Source organism: Oncorhynchus mykiss, chromosome 10 (assembly GCF_057628025.1).
Source record: "Oncorhynchus mykiss isolate SJ-2025 chromosome 10, ASM5762802v1, whole genome shotgun sequence".
Taxonomy (NCBI): Eukaryota; Metazoa; Chordata; class Actinopteri; order Salmoniformes; family Salmonidae; genus Oncorhynchus; species Oncorhynchus mykiss.
Genome location: NC_143031.1, coordinates 41,129,042 through 41,146,447, shown reverse-complemented (window position 1 = coordinate 41,146,447; position 17,406 = coordinate 41,129,042). Strand labels below are relative to the sequence as shown.

At 42.5% G+C, this 17,406-nt stretch overlaps 1 protein-coding gene across 4 annotated transcripts in view; it reads right to left on the bottom strand.

Annotated features, from left to right (window-relative positions):
• The window catches only part of LOC110533885 (ubiquitin carboxyl-terminal hydrolase 32), a 30,310-nt gene extending 13,550 nt beyond the window's left edge, over window positions 1-16,760 (bottom strand). For all 4 annotated transcript variants that reach the window (XM_021618463.3, XM_036990284.2, XM_036990283.2 and 1 more), the window contains exons 1-7: window positions 16,223-16,760; window positions 8,075-8,202; window positions 6,303-6,408; window positions 5,915-6,033; window positions 5,396-5,555; window positions 5,152-5,283; window positions 4,956-5,063 (exon numbers count right to left, since the gene is read on the bottom strand). In XM_021618463.3, coding sequence (XP_021474138.1) covers window positions 4,956-5,063; window positions 5,152-5,283; window positions 5,396-5,555; window positions 5,915-6,033; window positions 6,303-6,408; window positions 8,075-8,202; window positions 16,223-16,280 — 811 coding nt within the window. In that variant the 5' untranslated portion in view covers window positions 16,281-16,760. The remainder of the gene's footprint in view (window positions 1-4,955; window positions 5,064-5,151; window positions 5,284-5,395; window positions 5,556-5,914; window positions 6,034-6,302; window positions 6,409-8,074; window positions 8,203-16,222) is intronic.
• Between the last annotated feature and the right edge of the window lie 646 nt (window positions 16,761-17,406).

Sequence of the window (17,406 nt, the reverse complement as noted above, 5' to 3'; positions counted from 1 at the left end):
CATATGGCTGTAGGCAACACTAGTTCATTTAGCAGACAATATTTGCTTAGAATTCCGTGGCATCATTTTTAAAAATTAATATATTTTACAGTATGAAGAATACAATTGAACATAGCTTAATACAATAAAGGATATTTCATAGGAAGTGCATGTGGCTATTCTGTGTTGAGCAGTTAACTAAGAAACTGACACCTCCTACATGCTTAATTTATAGTTTTTTATGCAACTTTAGCTATGATACAAACATTGGGCTATATGTTTTGATGTTTAATACATTCTAAGGCTTCATGATGGGACTAATGATGATTTGAAAAAAGTACGCTGCACACACTTCAGTCTCTCATTCACAATTTGACAAGCACTTGATAATATTCTCTCCAGGCCTCGAATGTCCCGGCGGCATCTCCCTTGTGTGGCCGTGATGCCCCCTAAAAAATTCCAAATCATTGTACAGCCATTGTGCCCTTGGGCTGAATATAATAGGCTAATTATAATTCCCTTCTGCCGACTGCCGTGCTCCGAAGCACCGCTCAGTCACATGGTACTCTCAGATGTAGCCAATGCCCATCACGTGATCGAGTCCTTCCGACAGGCATTTTACCTAAGAAGTAGGCTACAAATTAATGAAGACAGACACATCTGGGACGCAACTGCGAGCATCCCTCAAATTCCAAGTCTCATATTGAAGATGTTAGAACTGTTCACTACTTTTCATCAGCCAATAAGATGAGTAGCCCTAACGGATAGCAAAAGCACAAGCCTATGTCAATCTACTATCCCCCAAAGTACAAAACTTGACCTATTATATTGGTCAACTTGTCCTTCATTCAATAAATAAATATTCCAAACATATCTCTGCGACAGTAGTGGGATCAGACAGCTGCCCAAATGAAATAAAACCACTAGTATCAAAAAAACTTGAGGCTGACCGTTTAGCTTAAAATGTTGATCAACTATTAGGCTATTCCTTCACATAAGCACGGCGCTCCACACACCCGCAGTAGACTATAAGCATGAATGTAACAATATGCAATCAATTAGCGAGTAAACAAGTGATGGCAAATTATGCATGTAATGCTTTATTATAAAGGGGCATTTTTATGGTGAAAATTCTCTTGCCCAAACTTCAATCTCACAAGCATTTGGAAAGTATTCAGACCCCTTGACTTTTTCTACATTTTGTTACGCTACAGCCTCATTCTAAAACTGATTCAATATTATTTTTCCTCAGCAATCTACACACAATACTCCATAATGACAAAGCGAAAACAGGTTTTTAGAAATTGTTGCAAATGTATTAAAAATAAACAGAAATACATTATTTACATAAGTATTCAGACCCTTTGCTATGAGACTCGAAATAGAGCTCCGGTGCATCCTGTTTCCATTGATCATCCTGGATATTTCTACAACTTTATTGGAGTCCACCTGTGGTAAATTAAATTGATTGGACATGATTTGGAAAGGCACACACCTGTCTATATAAGGTCCCACAGTTGACAGTGCATTTCTAAGCAAAAAAAAAACATTCCATAAGGTCGAAGGAATTGTCAGTAGAGCTCAGAGACAGGATTGTGTCAAGGCACAGATCTGGAGAATGGTACAAAAACATTTTTTGCAGCATTGAAGGTCACCCAAGAACACAGTAGCCTCCATCATTCTTAAATGGAAGAACCAAGACTCGTGTGCCTAGAGCTGGCCTCTCAGCCAAACTGAGCAATCGGGGGAGAAGGGCCTTGGTCAGGACCAAGAACCCGATGGTCACTCTGACAGAGCTCCAGAGTTCCTCTGTGAAGATGGGAGAACCATCCACATGGATAACCATCTCTGCAGCCAGAGCCCGGACTTGAATCCAATCGAACATCTCTAGAAAGACCTGAATATAGCTGTGCAGCGACACTCCCCAGCCAACCTGACAGAGCTTGAAAGGATCTGCAGAGAAGAATGGGAGAAACTCCCCAAATGCATGTGCCAGGCATGTAGCGTAATACCAAAGAAGACTAGAGGCTGTAATCGCTCCCAAATGTGTTTCAACAAAGTACTGAGCAAAGGGTCTGAATACTTATGTAAATGTCATATTTTCTAAAAAACAATTTTTGCTTTGTCATTATGAAGTATTGTGTGTAGATTGCTGGGAATAAAATACAATTTAATGAATTTCAGAATAAGGCTGTAACGAAATAAAATGTTGAAAATGTCAGGGGGTCGGAATACATTCCGAATGCACTGTATGCCAGTTAGGCTCAACACCGGTTATAAGGCAGATTAATGTGGTTAATTTTAAAATAAGTTATTTGGCCTTTGTGATACAAACCTTGTCAAAACATATAGGCCTATAGGTTAGCATACATGAGGTGTGTGACTATGATTTGAAAAAGACGCAAAAAAAAGGTATGCACTGTTTCTTGCCCAAGCTGGGCATCATTCACAAGTGATGGGTGACAATATTGGCCTATCAAACTATTCTTTATTTAATGTTGTCTTTACATATATGTGTGATAATAATTATGATTTAGAATGGACCATTATCATTCACCTGTCTCAGAACAGGGGCATGGGGGGGAATTATTATGTACTTAAGTTGCGAATGGAGGACGCTTTTTCATTGGTTCATTTTCATGCCAGTAGGTAGGCTCTACTCCTGTTGTAGCGAAGCAATGCGCTTAATAGTTGAGAAATAAATATAGTAGGTCTAGCCAATGGAAATCTCATGGGATCCTCTGTTTTCTCACACAATTGCATAGCCTATAGAAATGTTGCCCAACATGAGCTCATAGGCACTCATGAAGTGTTTGATTAAACAGCCATCACTTACATTGAGTGGCTGCTGCCAACATACTGACTCAACTTTAATAATGGAAAAATTGATGTAATAAATGTATCACTAGCCACTTTAAACAATGCCACTTATATAATGTTTACATACCCTACATTACTCATCGCATATGTATATACTGTACTCTATACCATCTACTGCATCTTGTCAATGCCGTTCGGCCATCACTCATTCATGCCTACCCTCTGACATGCCTACCCATGTCAGAGACGCAAACTCGGTCTCAACCTTTAAGTCTCTACTGAAGACTCATCTCTTCAGTGGGTCATATGATTGAGTGTAGTCTGGCCCAGGAGTGGGAGGGTGAACGGAAAGGCTCTGGAGCAACGAACCACCCTTGCTGTCTCTGCCTGGCCGGTTCCCCTCTTTCCACTGGGATTCTCTGCCTCTAACCCTATTACAGGGGCTGAGTCACTGGCTTTACTGGGGCTCTCTCATGCCGTCCCTGGAGGAGGTGCGTCACCTGAGTGGGTTGAGTCACTGATGTGGTCATCCTGTCTGGGTTGGCGCTCCCCCCCCCCCCTTAAGTTGTGCCGTGGCGGAGGTCTTTGTGGGCTATACTCAGCCTTGTCTCAGGATGGTAAGTTGGTGGTTGAAGATATCCCTCTAGTGGTGTGGGGGCTGTGCTTTGGCAAAGTGGGTGGGGTTATATCCTTCCTGTTTGGCCCTGTCCGGGGGTGTCCTCGGAGTGGGCCACAGTGTCTCCTGACCCCTCCTGTCTCAGCCTCCAGTATTTATGCTGCAGTAGTTTATGTGTCGGGGGGCTAGGGTCAGTTTGTTATATCTGGAGTACTTCTCCTGTCCTATTCGGTGTCCTGTGTGAATCTAAGTGTGCGTTCTCTAATTCTCTCCTTCTCTCTTTCTCTCTCTCGGAGGACCTGAGCCCTAGGACCATGCCCCAGGACTACCTGACATGATGACTCCTTGCTGTCCCCAGTCCACCTGGCTGTGCTGCTGCTCCAGTTTCAACTGTTCTGCCTTATTATTATTCGACCATGCTGATCATTTATGAACATTTGAACATCTTGGCCATGTTCTGTTATAATCTCCACCCGGCACAGCCAGAAGAGGACTGGCCATCCCACATATGCTCTCTCTAATTCTCTCTTTCTTTCTCTCTCTCGGAGGACCTGAGCCCTAGGACCATGCCCCAGGACTACCTGACATGATGACTCCTTGCTGTCCCCAGTCCACCTGACTGTGCTGCTGCTCCAGTTTCAACTATTCTGCCTTATTATTATTCGACCATGCTGGTCATTTATGAACATTTGAACATCTTGACCATGTTTTGTTATAATCTCCACCCGGCACAGCCAGAAGAGGACTGGCCACCCCACATAGCCTGGTTCCTCTCTAGGTTTCTTCCTAGGTTTGGCCTTTCTAGGGAGTTTTTCCTAGCCACCGTGCTTCTTCACCTGCATTGCTTGCTGTTTGGGGTTTTAGGCTGGGTTTCTGTACAGCACTTTGAGATATCAGCTGATGTACGAAGGGCTATATAAAATAAATTTGATTTGATTTGATTTGATATATTGTTATGTACATATTCTTATTCATTCCTTTACACTTGTGTGTGTATATAAGGTAGTTGTTGTGAAATTGTTAGATTACTTGTTAGATATTACTGCATGGTCGGAACTAGAAGCACAAGCATTTCGCTACACTCGCATTAACATCTGCTAACCATGTGTATGTGACAAATAACATTTGATTTGATTAGATTTTCGATTACATTTGCGTGAGTGATTACAGGAACAATAGAGTGCTGAGTACCAGGCAGTTAGCAAGTTTAGTAGGCTACTAATGACAAATCGGCAGCATCAGAGTCTGGAGAAGCCTAATTACGTGACAAACGGTCACATTGAATTTGACTGCGGTCATGACTCGTGACTACCGGTGTCCCCATAACAGTCACATCACCATAACAGCCCTAGGTGTGACGTCACTATGTCCAGCTGTTTGAATCGACACAAGATCATTTAATAGAAACGCACTGTAGCAGGCAATTCTCATATTCGATTTTCTAAGTGTAAAAAAAAACACTGGAATAGTTAATAGAAACATAGCTAAAGTAATGAAGAAATGACAAACAGCAAGGCTTAATGCTTGTGTATCCACTTACACTTCTGTCTCTCTGCCAAAGGCCCTCTGCAGCAAGCAGATAGGCCACACGAGATTTCCTTGAAATCTATGTGATTGTCCCTGTTTTCATCAAAGGCATGAAACAAACCTGGACACAAAAAGAAATGTTGAAGATGGAAGTAGTAACGATTGCCTTCAAAATAAGTATCCAATAAATCAATCCTGTTTTCTCTTACCTTCACTTAGGGATGCATGAATAGGGGGAGAAACTAACGGGACAAAGGTTTCCAGGTCAAATCGGCCAGTCCGAGATTGAGCTTTCAGCAGCCAGTATCTCTTCTCCAGGTCAATGATATCTGATTCCTCTACTGCAAGAGAAAAATCAATAAGCGGCATGACAAGACTAGTGATCATATCGGACCCTTAGCCTAGGCTATTGTTTAGTATATCTCCCAAAGGATCAGGATGAGCGTCACTCACAGTGTGTTACTCCAGCCAAGGTCTGGTAGAAGGTGGGTGTGTCACTATCGTCTGTCAGAGTGACACACACCCCACTGGACAGGAGCCAGCGGGAGAAGGTGAAAGCATCCTTGTTCTGCAGGAGCCAGCTCTTAAATTTCTCATAATTGACCTTCTCACCCTGGTAAAGAAAATAACAAAAAAGGTGCAAATTATCTTTCTGTGTTAAGTAGCATTAGCAGCCCTGTGCACTTGGTTAAACAGATAAGAAAGCCTAGGTGTGCTAAGTCCTGTCAGCAGTTTACAATTAGATAAGGCATGAGGGTAGATTAGGATGTGGCATTATTGTAGTGAACAGATGTTGCAGATAGAAATAGACCTGGTAATAGAACAAAAAGGTAGCCTAATAAATAACGGGCAACTGAATGGTAATAACTGATTTGCACCCACCCTGGAGGTCATATGTGAAAACATGGCTGTCAAAAGTTGTGTTTAAAACAGTAAAATACATATTCAGTCAACTAAGGCATGCGAGCGGACCTCTGAGAAACACTTCCTGAGAGAAAGTGGGATCTCTCCATCCACGGTCTGCAGCATGCTTTCCATGTCCTCTCGCGTTGCATGATTGCCCGAATCGCTGGCAAACAGACTAAAAATGTCTGAAGGAGAGCATCAAAAGAAGGTTAGCTTGTTATGCAACTCAGTCACATGTGATATTTACAAGGGGATGAATCACAGAAGATATTTTTAAGAAAATAAATGACATACCACACTAAGTGTGAAGATGGTCCATTTGTTTAAACTTTGTTTAAATATTATTCTAACAGAGACCCTAATAAATTATTTATATTATTCTGATTATTCTTGAAATTACATGGTCAACACAAACATCTCTAGTGGTTTCATAAGTCTGTCTTACAATACTCACATTTAGCTTTTTCCTCATCACGTCCTCTAGTCAAGAGAACCAGCCCAACAATGAGGTTGTTGAAGTGCAGGCCTTTAGGGGTCCCGCCGAATGAGCTGTATATCACCTAGAGATAGGGGAAGGGAGCTGGGTTGAGTTCAGGTAAACATGTCAACTCATTCATGCCCAGTCCTGACCTACTTTCTTTGACAGGTTGTTTTTTGTAGAGTGAGCGCTGTCGTAGAAATCTTTAAAAAAAAAAACATTTTCCCCATGCAAATGCAAAAAGTGAAGATTAATTAGAGCTTTAAAAAAGGAGAATGTAGCTTTTTCAAAACCAAATTGCAATTTTTAAAAATGTAAATGGCATGTTATAGAAGGGTACAGACACTTTCTTTTGCGGATTCCCTTGTTTGAGAAACTTACTCCAACCAGCGATTCACGTCCTCATCCTTGTTTTGCAGTACAGTGGCTCAGAAAAAACATGAACAAAGGCTCCAAAAACACCCAAATATGTCCTTTTAGAAACGGGAAAGGTCTCAGTATAGTGATGCAGGTCTTTAGATGTTGTACACGTGAAAGAGTCATTCAGAACTTTATCCGCAATGTTATATTCAATGTTGTTGTGACTCGAGCAATACCTCACCGTCTATCCTAACAGTAGGCTCCACGGATAATGTTAGATAGGGGAAACAGCTCGATGTGCACAAAATGGAATAAAACGATGTGGATAAAGTTCGGAATGACCATTTCCATGTATACAACATCTAAAAGACCTGTGCCACTATACTGAGAGCGTTTCAGTTTTTAAAAGGATGTATTTGTGTGTCTGGAGCATTTGTTCATGTTTTTTGAGCCCCCATACTGCACAACAAGGATTTGGAATTGAATTACTGGTTGGGGTAAGTTTTTCAAAAACAAGGGAAATTGCAACAACAAAAAGTGTCTGGACCCTTCTATAACATTCCATTTACATAAAAAAAAAATCTCTGTTAGTCACTTGGGTAACCAAAATTTGACTACTGATTAGACATACACTGAGTGTACAAAACATTAAGAACACCTGCTCTTTCCATAACAGACTGACAAGGTGAATCCAGGTGAAAACTATGATCCCTTATCCCTTATTGATGTCACACATTAAATCCACTTAAATCAGTACAGATGAAGGGGAGGATATAGGTTAAAGGATTTTTAAGGCTTAAGACAATTGAGACATGGATTGTGTATGTGTGCCATTCAGAGCCTGATTTAAGTGCCTTTGAAGGGGGTATGTAAGTAGGTGCCAGGCGCAGAACTGCAACGATGCTGGGTTTTTCCTGGTCAACAGTTTCCCGTGTGTATCAAGAATGGTAGACCACCCAAAGGACATCCAGCCAACTTGACACCCGTGGGAAGCATTGGAGTCAACATGGGCCAGCATCCCTGTGGAATGCTTGACACCTTGTAGAGTCCATGCCCCGACGAAAGGAAGCTGTTCTGAGGGCAAAAGTTATGCTCGACATAATTTCACTGTCAAGCATAAGTGAAATTATGAATGCTCTGACTTGCAGGACCACATTCCAAAAGCTGTTAGGAAGAGTCAAGCCCGTTTGCTGCTAATGTGAACGAACATCGGAAGAGCACAATGGGCTACAATCCCTCCCATCAGACTGGGCCCTCTATCGGTTTAAATATCAAATCAAATGTATTTATATAGCCCTTCTTACATCAGCTGATATATCAAAGTGCTGTACAGAAACCCAGCCTAAAATCCCAAACAGCAAGCAATGCAGGTGTAGAAATAGGCTCACCTCAGCAACCTTGGGTGGTACGACATCTCCCAGCACCTCCCTGAGGAAGCACTGCTGGCTCATATAACAGGACAGGCCACTGGTCCTGCGGAAGGCATCCTTCAGACGCTGGAGCTCCACATCAGTGACTGGGAGGAATAGAGAAACCGTAAGTGTTTAGAAAATATAATCGCTTTTCTGTAAATGAAACACGGACTATGGTTATGGCAGAGCATCAAACCATGGTCACCAATACAAGCAAAGGCTATCTGCTTAACTCCTTTACCCCAACCCACAACCACCATGGCTGTTAAATTGTATTACAATAGCTACCATCATAACTAATATCAGGGCCTAAAACAAACAGACTTTTCATCAGCTAAAATATTTTTGGGGACATAATTACACACAACCCCCCCACCCAAAAAAGATTTTCATGCCTTGTCATGTTTCTTACACAATAAATGTATTACTAGCAAAAAAGTGATATGGTATATTGATACATTTTATTTCATTTTTTGGGAGGTTCCCGTGGCAACAAAGGCAGGTCACTCAAGCCCTCAGTGACAGTGTGTCTATTAGATAAAGAATCTGACTGGGGCGGCAGGTAGCCTACTGGTTATAGCGTTGGACCAGTAACCGAAAGGTTTTTGGATCACAAATATGTCGTTCTGCCGCTGAACAAGGGGTAGGCCGTTACTGTAAATAAGAATTTGTTAACTTACTTGCCCAGTTAGGTTAAATGAAATAGTAGCCGATGCTAGCACTTGAAGCAAACATTGAAAAACAATCTTTCTTGTGAACAAAACAAAGGTAAATAACTAAGAAACACAATAACAGTCTCACTTTTGTACTTGAGTAAATTAGACCAACTTTTATGCATGTGCACAGCACTTCTAAAAAATGTACCTTCAGGCCATCTATCAGTACACACAGCTCCCCAGCCAGGCAGTGTTGCTGCGCGTTGCACAAGGTGGGATATATATCATAGGATTAGTATTTGTGTGAGATTCACTACCAGCTACAAAACAAAACGGCAAACACTTTGAAAACAGCTAATGCTGCATTAAATTAGCTATAAAATGTGTACTTGACTTATTGACTGCAGGTGAAGCCCTGACCACCCGCCAACGTGGCTGGTGAAATAGACATCTGACCCATCAATGCCAAAATCTACTCGCATTTGGCAGGGGTTCATTTTAGGCCCTGTAACTTATCAATAATTGTAGGAAGATGCATCTCTGCGACCCAAAGGAAATGGCAAAATTACTAATAACCGACGGTTATGGATGAAGACTGTCATGAAAATAACATAACCGTAATATATATAACGGTTTACACACACACATACACACACGCAGTCAAAAGTTTACACATGTACTCATTCAAGGGTTTTTATTTGTACTATTTTCCACATTGTAGAGTAATAGTAAAGGCATCAAAACTATGAAATAAGACTTGAAGGAGTTCCAACATATGCTGAGCACTTGTTGGCTGCTTTTCCTTCACTCTGCGGGCCCAACTCATCCCAAACTCAATTGGGTTGAAGTCGGGTGATTGTGGAGGCCAGGTCATCTCATACAGCACTCCATCTCTCTCCTTTCTTGGTCAAATAGCCCTTACACAGGTGCCAGAATAACAACCTATCCCTCAACGTAATCAAGACTAAGGAGATGATTGTGGACTACAGGAAAAGGAGCACCGAGCACATCCCCATTCTCATCGATGGGGCTGTAGTGGAGCAGATTGAGGTCTTCAAATTCCTTGGTGTCCACATCAACAACAAACTAGATGGGTCCAAACACACCAAGACAGTCGTGAAGAGGGCACGACAAAGCCTATTCCCCCTCAGGAAACTAAAAACATCTGGCATGGGTCCTGAGATCCTCAAAAGGTTCTACAGCTGCAACATTGAGAGCATCCTGACCGGTTGCAGGTACGGCAATTGCTCGGCCTCCGACAGCAAGACACTTCAGAGGGTAGTGCGTACGGCCCAGTACATCACTGGGGCAAAGCTGCCTGCCATCCAGGACCTCTACACCAGGCAGTGTCAGAGGAAGGCCCTAAAAATTGTCAAAGACCCCAGCCACCCAGTCATAGACTGTTCTCTCTACTACCGCATGGCAAGCGGTACTGGAGTGCCAAGTCTAGGACTAAAAGGCTTCTCAAGAGTTTTTACCCCCAAGCCATAAGACTCCTGAACAGGTAAACAAATGGTTGTCCGGACTATTTGCATTGTGTGCCACCCCCCAAACCCCTCTTTTACGCTGCTCATAATCTCTGTTTATCTTATATGCATAGTCACTTTAACTATACATTCATGTACATACTACCTAAATTGGCCCAACCAACCAGTGCTCACGCACATTGGCTAACCGGGCTATCTGCATTGTGTCCCACCACCCGCCAACCCCTCTTTTTACACTTCTGCTACTCTCTGTTCATCATACACTGCTCAAAAGAATAAAGGCAACACTTAAACAACACAATGTAACTCCAAGTCAATCACACTTCTGTGAAATCAAACTGTCCACTTAGGAAGCAACACTGACAATTTTCACATGCTGTTGTGCAAAAGGAATAGACAACAGGTGGAAATTATAGGCAATTAGCAAGACACCCTCAATAAAGGAGTGGTTCTGCAGGTGGTGACCACAGACCACTTCTCAGTTCCTATGCTTCCTGGCTGATGTTTTGGTCAATTTTGAATGCTGGCGGTGCTTTCACTCTAGTGGTAGCATGAGACGGAGTCTACAACCCACACAAGTGGCTCAGGGAGTGCAGCTCATCCAGGATGGCACATCAATGCGAGCTGTGGCAAGAAGATTGGCTGTGTCTGTCAGCGTAGTGTCCAGAGCACAGAAACAGACTCCATGAGGGTGGTATGAGGGCCCGACGTCCACAGGTGGGGGTTGTGCAGCCCAACACCGTGCAGGACGTTTGGCATTTGCCAGAGAACACAAAGATTGGCAAATTCGCCACTGGCGCCCTGTGCTCTTCACAGATGAAAGCAGGTTCACACTGAGCACATGTGACAGACGTGACAGTCTGGAGACGCCGTGGAGAACGTTCTGCTGCCTGCAACATTTTGGCGGTGGGTCAGTCATGGTGTGGGGTGGCATTTCTTTGGGGGGCTGCACAGCCCTCCATGTGCTCGCCAGAGGTAGCCTGACTGCCATTAGGTACCGAGATGAGATCCTCAGACCCCTTGTGAGACCATATGCTGGTGCGGTTGGCCCTGGGTTCCTCCTAATGCAAGACAATTCTAGACCTCATGTGGCTGGAGTGTGTCAGCAGTTCCTGCAAGAGGAAGGCATTGATGCTATGGACTGGCCTGCCCGTTCCCAGAATCTAAATGAGCACATCTGGGACATCATGTCTCGCTCCATCCACCAACGCCACGTTGCACCACAGACTGTCCAGGAGTTGGCGGATGCTTTAGTCCAGGTCTGGGAGGAGATCCCTCAGGAGACCATCCGCCACCTCATCAGGAGCATGCCCAGGTGTTGTAGGGAGGTCATACAGGCACGTGGAGGCCACACACACTACTGATCCTCATTTTGACTTGTTTTAAGGACATGGCATCAAAGTTGGATCAGCCTGTAGTGTGGTTTTCCACTTTAATTTTGAGTGTGACTCCAAATCCAGACCTCCATGGGTTGATGCATTTGATTTCCATTGGTCATTTGTGTGATTTTGTTGTCAGCACATTCAACTATGTAAAGAAAAATGTATTTAATAAGAATATTTCATTCAGATCTAGGATGTGTTATTTTAGTGTTCCCTTAATTTTTTTGAGCAGTGTATGTGCATAGTCACTTTAACGATAACTACATGTACACACAACCTCAATAAGCCTGACTAACATGTATCTGTATATAGCCTTGCTACTCTTTTTTTCAAATGTCTTTTTACTGTTGTTTTATTTCTTTACTTACCTACACCACACACACACCTTTTTTTTCTCGCACCATTGGTTGGAGCCTGTAAGTAAGCATTTCACTGCAATCATCTCTCCACTTCGAACAATCACAACTCCCAGAGTGGTGGGGCACGTGCACATCCATGCCTCCTCCTCCACCTGTTGTATTCTGTGACAAATAAACTTTGATTTGAAGGTGTGTAGGGTCATTGTCCTGTTGAAAAACAAATCATAGTCCCACTAAGCTCAAACCAGATGGGATGGCTTATCATTGCAGAATGCTGTGGTAGTCATGCTTGTTAAGTGTACCTTGAATTCTAAATAAGTCAGACAGTGGCACAAGGAAGACACCCCCACACCATCACACCTCCTCCTCCATTCTTCACGGTGGGAACGACACATGTGGAGATCATCCTTTCACCTACTCATCGTCTCACAAAGACACGGCTGTTGGAACCAAAAATCTCAAATTTGGACTCATCAGACCAAAGGACAGATTTCCACCAGTCTAATGTCCATTGCTCGTGTTTCTTGGCCCAAGCAAGTCTCTTCTTATTATTGGTGTCCTTTAATAGTGGTTTCTTTGCAGCAATTCGACCATGAAGGCCTGAGTCACAGTCTCCCAGGAAACAGTTGATGTTGAGATGTGTGTTATTTGAATTCTGTGAAGCATTTATTTGGGCTGCAATTTCTGAGGCTCTGCAGCAGAGGTAACTCTGGGTCTTCCTTTCCTGTGGCGGTCCTCATGAGAGCCAGTTTCATCATAGCGCTTGATGGTTTTTGCGACTGCACTTGAAGAAACCTTCAAAGTTCTTGAAATTTTCCAGATTGACTGACCTTCATGTCTTAAAGTAATGATGGACAGTTGTTTCTCTTTGCTTATTTGCACTGTTCTTGCCATAATATGGACTTGGTCTTTCACCAAATAGGGCCATCTTCTGTATAACACCCCTACCTTGTCGCAACACAACTGATTGGCTTAAACACATTAAGAAGGAATGAAATTCCACAAATTAACTTTTAACAAGGCACACCTGTTAATTGAAATGCATTCTAGAAAACTACCTCATGAAGCTTGTTGAGAGAATGCCAAGAGTGTGCAAAGCTGTCAAGGCAAAGGGTGGCTCCTTTGAAGAATCTCAAATATATATTGATTTGTTTAACGCTTTTTGTTACTACATAATTCCATGTGTTATTTCATAATTCTGATGTCTTCACTATTATTCTACAATGTAGAAAATAGTACAAATAAAGAAAAACCCTGGAATGAGTACGTGTCCAAACTTTTTACTGGTACTATATATTTATTTATTTAACTAGGCAAGTCATTTAAGAACAAATTCCTATTTACAATGACAGCCTACTGGGGAACAGTGGGTTAACTACCTTGTTAATCTAAATAAATTTGGCTGTATGTATTTTTAGATATAGGCCTATTATAAATGCGTATTGTTGATGCATCACCATATTAATTGCAAAAAGAAGTACATAACTTGAAGCTACATATTATTTTGACAGAGGTAATGAACTTTCCATTGATCAGCACAGCAATTGATAAAACAGAACCATGTTTGAAACACAAGTGATACTGAGCTTAATTCAATATTACACAGGTAAGCCAGCAGTTACAGAAATCAGGAATGCAGACAGGCTCTATCTGAGCTACTGTGTCCAACACACCACCACTTTCTGTTATGATGGGCATGATGGGCAACTACTGACCAAAAAAAGGATGTTATTATGATTACATGTTTTTCTAAAATAAAGGTTTAAGGAAATACAGGCAGGCACCACAGTACTACAAGAAAAAAACAGCTAAATCAAGCCTGATGGTATTGTAAGTATAAAAGCAAAGCTTGCATTCATTTAATTTTAAAAAGTATAAAAAGTAGCGTAATGGGATAATGTCATACTGTGGTGTGTGAAGAATCCAATACTGTACCTTGTATGCGGTACAAATCACATTATTGTGGAAGCACCTCCTCTAAGAGTTCCAATTAGGTTGTTTGAGAAGGTTTGAATTCTAAGCAACCTGCCTACTCAAACGTAATTTGAAGCACAATACCAACATAGCGATGGTAGTAGGTCAAAGCGGTGTGCTGGAAAACTTGGTAGAGCATGGGTGGAATAGACATTGTGGTGCTCATGTGAATTTCCTTTCTTTTTCATCTTCAGACCAATTTATTTATTTTGTATTTATCCGTTATTTGACCAGGTAAGTTGACTGAGAACACTTTCTCATTTGCAGCAACGACCTGGGGAATAGTTACAGGGGAGAGGATGGGGATGAATGAACCAATTGTAAACTGGGGATTATTAGGTGACCATGATAGTTTGAGGGCCAGATTGGGAATTTAGCCAGGACACCGGGGTTAACACCCCTACTCTTACGATAAGTGCCATGGGATCTTTAATGACCTCAGAGAGTCAGGACACCCGTTTAACGTCCCATCCAAAAGACTCTACCCTACACAGGGCAGTGTCCCCATTTACTGCCCTGGGGCATTGGGATATATTTTTTAGACCAGAGGAAAGAGTGCCTCCTACTGGCCCTCCAACACCACTTCCAGCAGCATCTGGTCTCCCATCCAGAAACTGACCAGAACCAACCCTGCTTAGCTTCAGAAGCAAGCCAGCAGTGGTATGCAGGGTGGTATGCTACCAATGCCTATTCTTACTTAAAACTTATTTTTTTATCATCATGAATACGATAAAATGAAACATTGGCACAGCACCAGACAGACAACATCAACGATACAGTACTGGCAGACACACACATACACCGTCATCGTCAGTATAGCTACTACTAGTTAGCTCTAACTACCGGTAGGGCACTAGAGTGGTGCCTCGGTCTAAGTCATGCATCTCAGTGCTAGAGGCATCACTACAGACCATGGTTTGATCCTGGGCTGTATCACAACTGATTGGGAGTCCCATAGGGCGGCGCACAATTGACCCAGTGTCGTCCGGGGTAGGGATTGGCAGGGGTAGGCCATCATTGTAAATAATAATTATTTCTTAACTGACTAGTTAAATACAAATAAAAACAATTATAAGATGGCCTTACAGGTCCCTGATTGCACAGTTGCTGTTCCAGCGCTAGGCTAGGCCTGAATATCATAACATACCATGAATATGATAAATTGCAAACTTAGAGCACCAGAAAGACAAAGGGTTTGTTGATAAATTCACTCTGGCTATCTTTGCACTCTACACACACGTACATTGTAATATTGTTGCATGGTGGTATTATACATTTTGTATTGTAGATATATAGTGGTGTAACTATGTTCTATGATGTACTGTTTTATATGTAATGTAAGTGCCTTGGACCCCAGGAAGAGTCGGGGATCCCTAATAAATACAAATACTCCAATTTAAAAGCACTTTTGTCCGTGTGTGCCAGAGCGCAGAATAACAGACTTAATGATTAACGCCCAACACCCATTGAATATGACTCTTGCCAGTAAACGTATGCAAAGAAACGGTATTAAATTGACAATGTATCGCAGTGCTAGCTGTGCCACTAGAGATTCTGGGTTCGAGTCGAGGCTCTGCGGTGACCGGCCGCGACCGGGAGACCCAATTGGCCCAGTACCAACGGTTAAGCTGCGTTGCGTTTCGGAGGACGCACGGCTCTCGACCTTCGCCTCTCCCGAGTCCGTACGGGAGTTGCAGCGATGGGACAAGACTATAACCAATTGGATACCACGAAATTGGGGCGAAAACGGGTGAAATTGACAATGTCAACAAACAGCTAGCGTTAGCCTCTCAGTGCAGCTGCTACTTGGTGGTGTCATTCATGCACTTCTAGATGACAGGGCATTGACAGTTACTGTACACAGCTAGCTACCAGTAGCTCTAGGCCTTATTTTCCGTCGTTGGCCTCTCCCCAATACCTATGTCATCATCAACCTATTCTGATCCCGAGGGCAGTACTGTAACGTACATCTTTAGGGTAAAAAAAAAAAGAATAGTATGTAAACTAACTAACCGCAGTACTGCGTCTTATTACCGTTAATGCTAGCCTGAAGCTAGCAGTACTAGCTACCCATTTGAATTAAACCTTAGTCCACTAACGTTAGCTAGTTAATTGCCTGCCCTAACGTTAGCTAGCTAGTAACGTTAGCAACGTATTACTCATCCAACAGAGCTAGCATAAACGAAGTTAGCCAGCTAGCCAATGAATCTAACGCTAATGTTGACAGCTAGCTAGCCAAGGTTAGCAAATGGTCAATTATGTTTACCTCTGTTGATAGCCTCGTCATACGAAAGGAAACCTATCCTTGACTCTTTGGCTCCCATGTTTTCCTCATTTCATAGCAGCAGCCTTACAAATATAAAAGGCAGCTAGCAACTGCTTTGTTCATTTAACTAGCTTGTACACTGCGGTCAAAACTATCTAATAATGCCTTGCGTATACCGAAGCTTTGCCGATGCCTCTTCGACTAAAAGTCACGTGATCACCTGTCAAGGCCAATAGTATCCAGCTGCAGCCCCGCAGAAGGCAGTGACTATTGCCGCGTTCAAAACAACTGGGACCTCGGATAACTAAATCAGTGCTTTCAAGACCGCTAGGAACTCGGGGAAAAAGCGATATTTCTAAAGCTTCGACTTTCCAACCTGAAGATCACCGACTTCATGATTTGACCTCGGTTATTTTCGAGTTCCTATGTCTTGAAAACACCATAAAACTAGCTTGTCACTAAACCAATACCCATCTATTGTCCGTGGTTAATCCCTACCACATAGATGTGAACTTTTCTTTCCTAGATTCCTTTCCTCGCTCCCTTGCATTTCCTAATTTCTTATATTCCTTTCCTAATTTCATTTTCTTCTTCCTTTCCTTTCCCCTCTACTGGTCATAGTTAATCTCAACCACATACATGTAAACGCCTCCTTTTCTTTCTTGAAATTATTTTCCTCTCCATTCCTAGCTTCCTCTCCTCCTTCCAAAATTCTCTTTCCTTATCTCCTTACCTTTCCTAGTTAATTTTTCCTTTCCTAGCTCCCTTGTCCTAGCTTCCTTTCCTTTTCTCCTTTTCTCACTCCATTTCCTTTCCTGGTTCCCTTTATTTTCCTCCTTTCCTAGCAATCCTTTTCTTTCCTAGCTTCCTTTCCTCCTTTCCTAGCTTCCTCAACTCCATCCCTAGTTCCCTTTCCTTATCTCCTTTCCTAGCTAATTTCCACCTTTCCTAGCTCCCTTTCCTTGTTCCTTTTCCTTCTTCCCTTTCTTCTATAATTTTATTTCCTAGATTCCTTTTCCTTGCTCCCTTTTTTTGTCCTTTCCACTCTCCTGTCCTTTCCTAGCACCCTTCTTTTCCTCCTTTCCTAGCTTCTTTCCTAAATTCCATTCTTTCCCTAACTCCTTTCCCCTCCTCCTTCCCTATCTCCTTTCTTTTCCTAGCTTCCTTTCCTTCTTTCCTGGCTT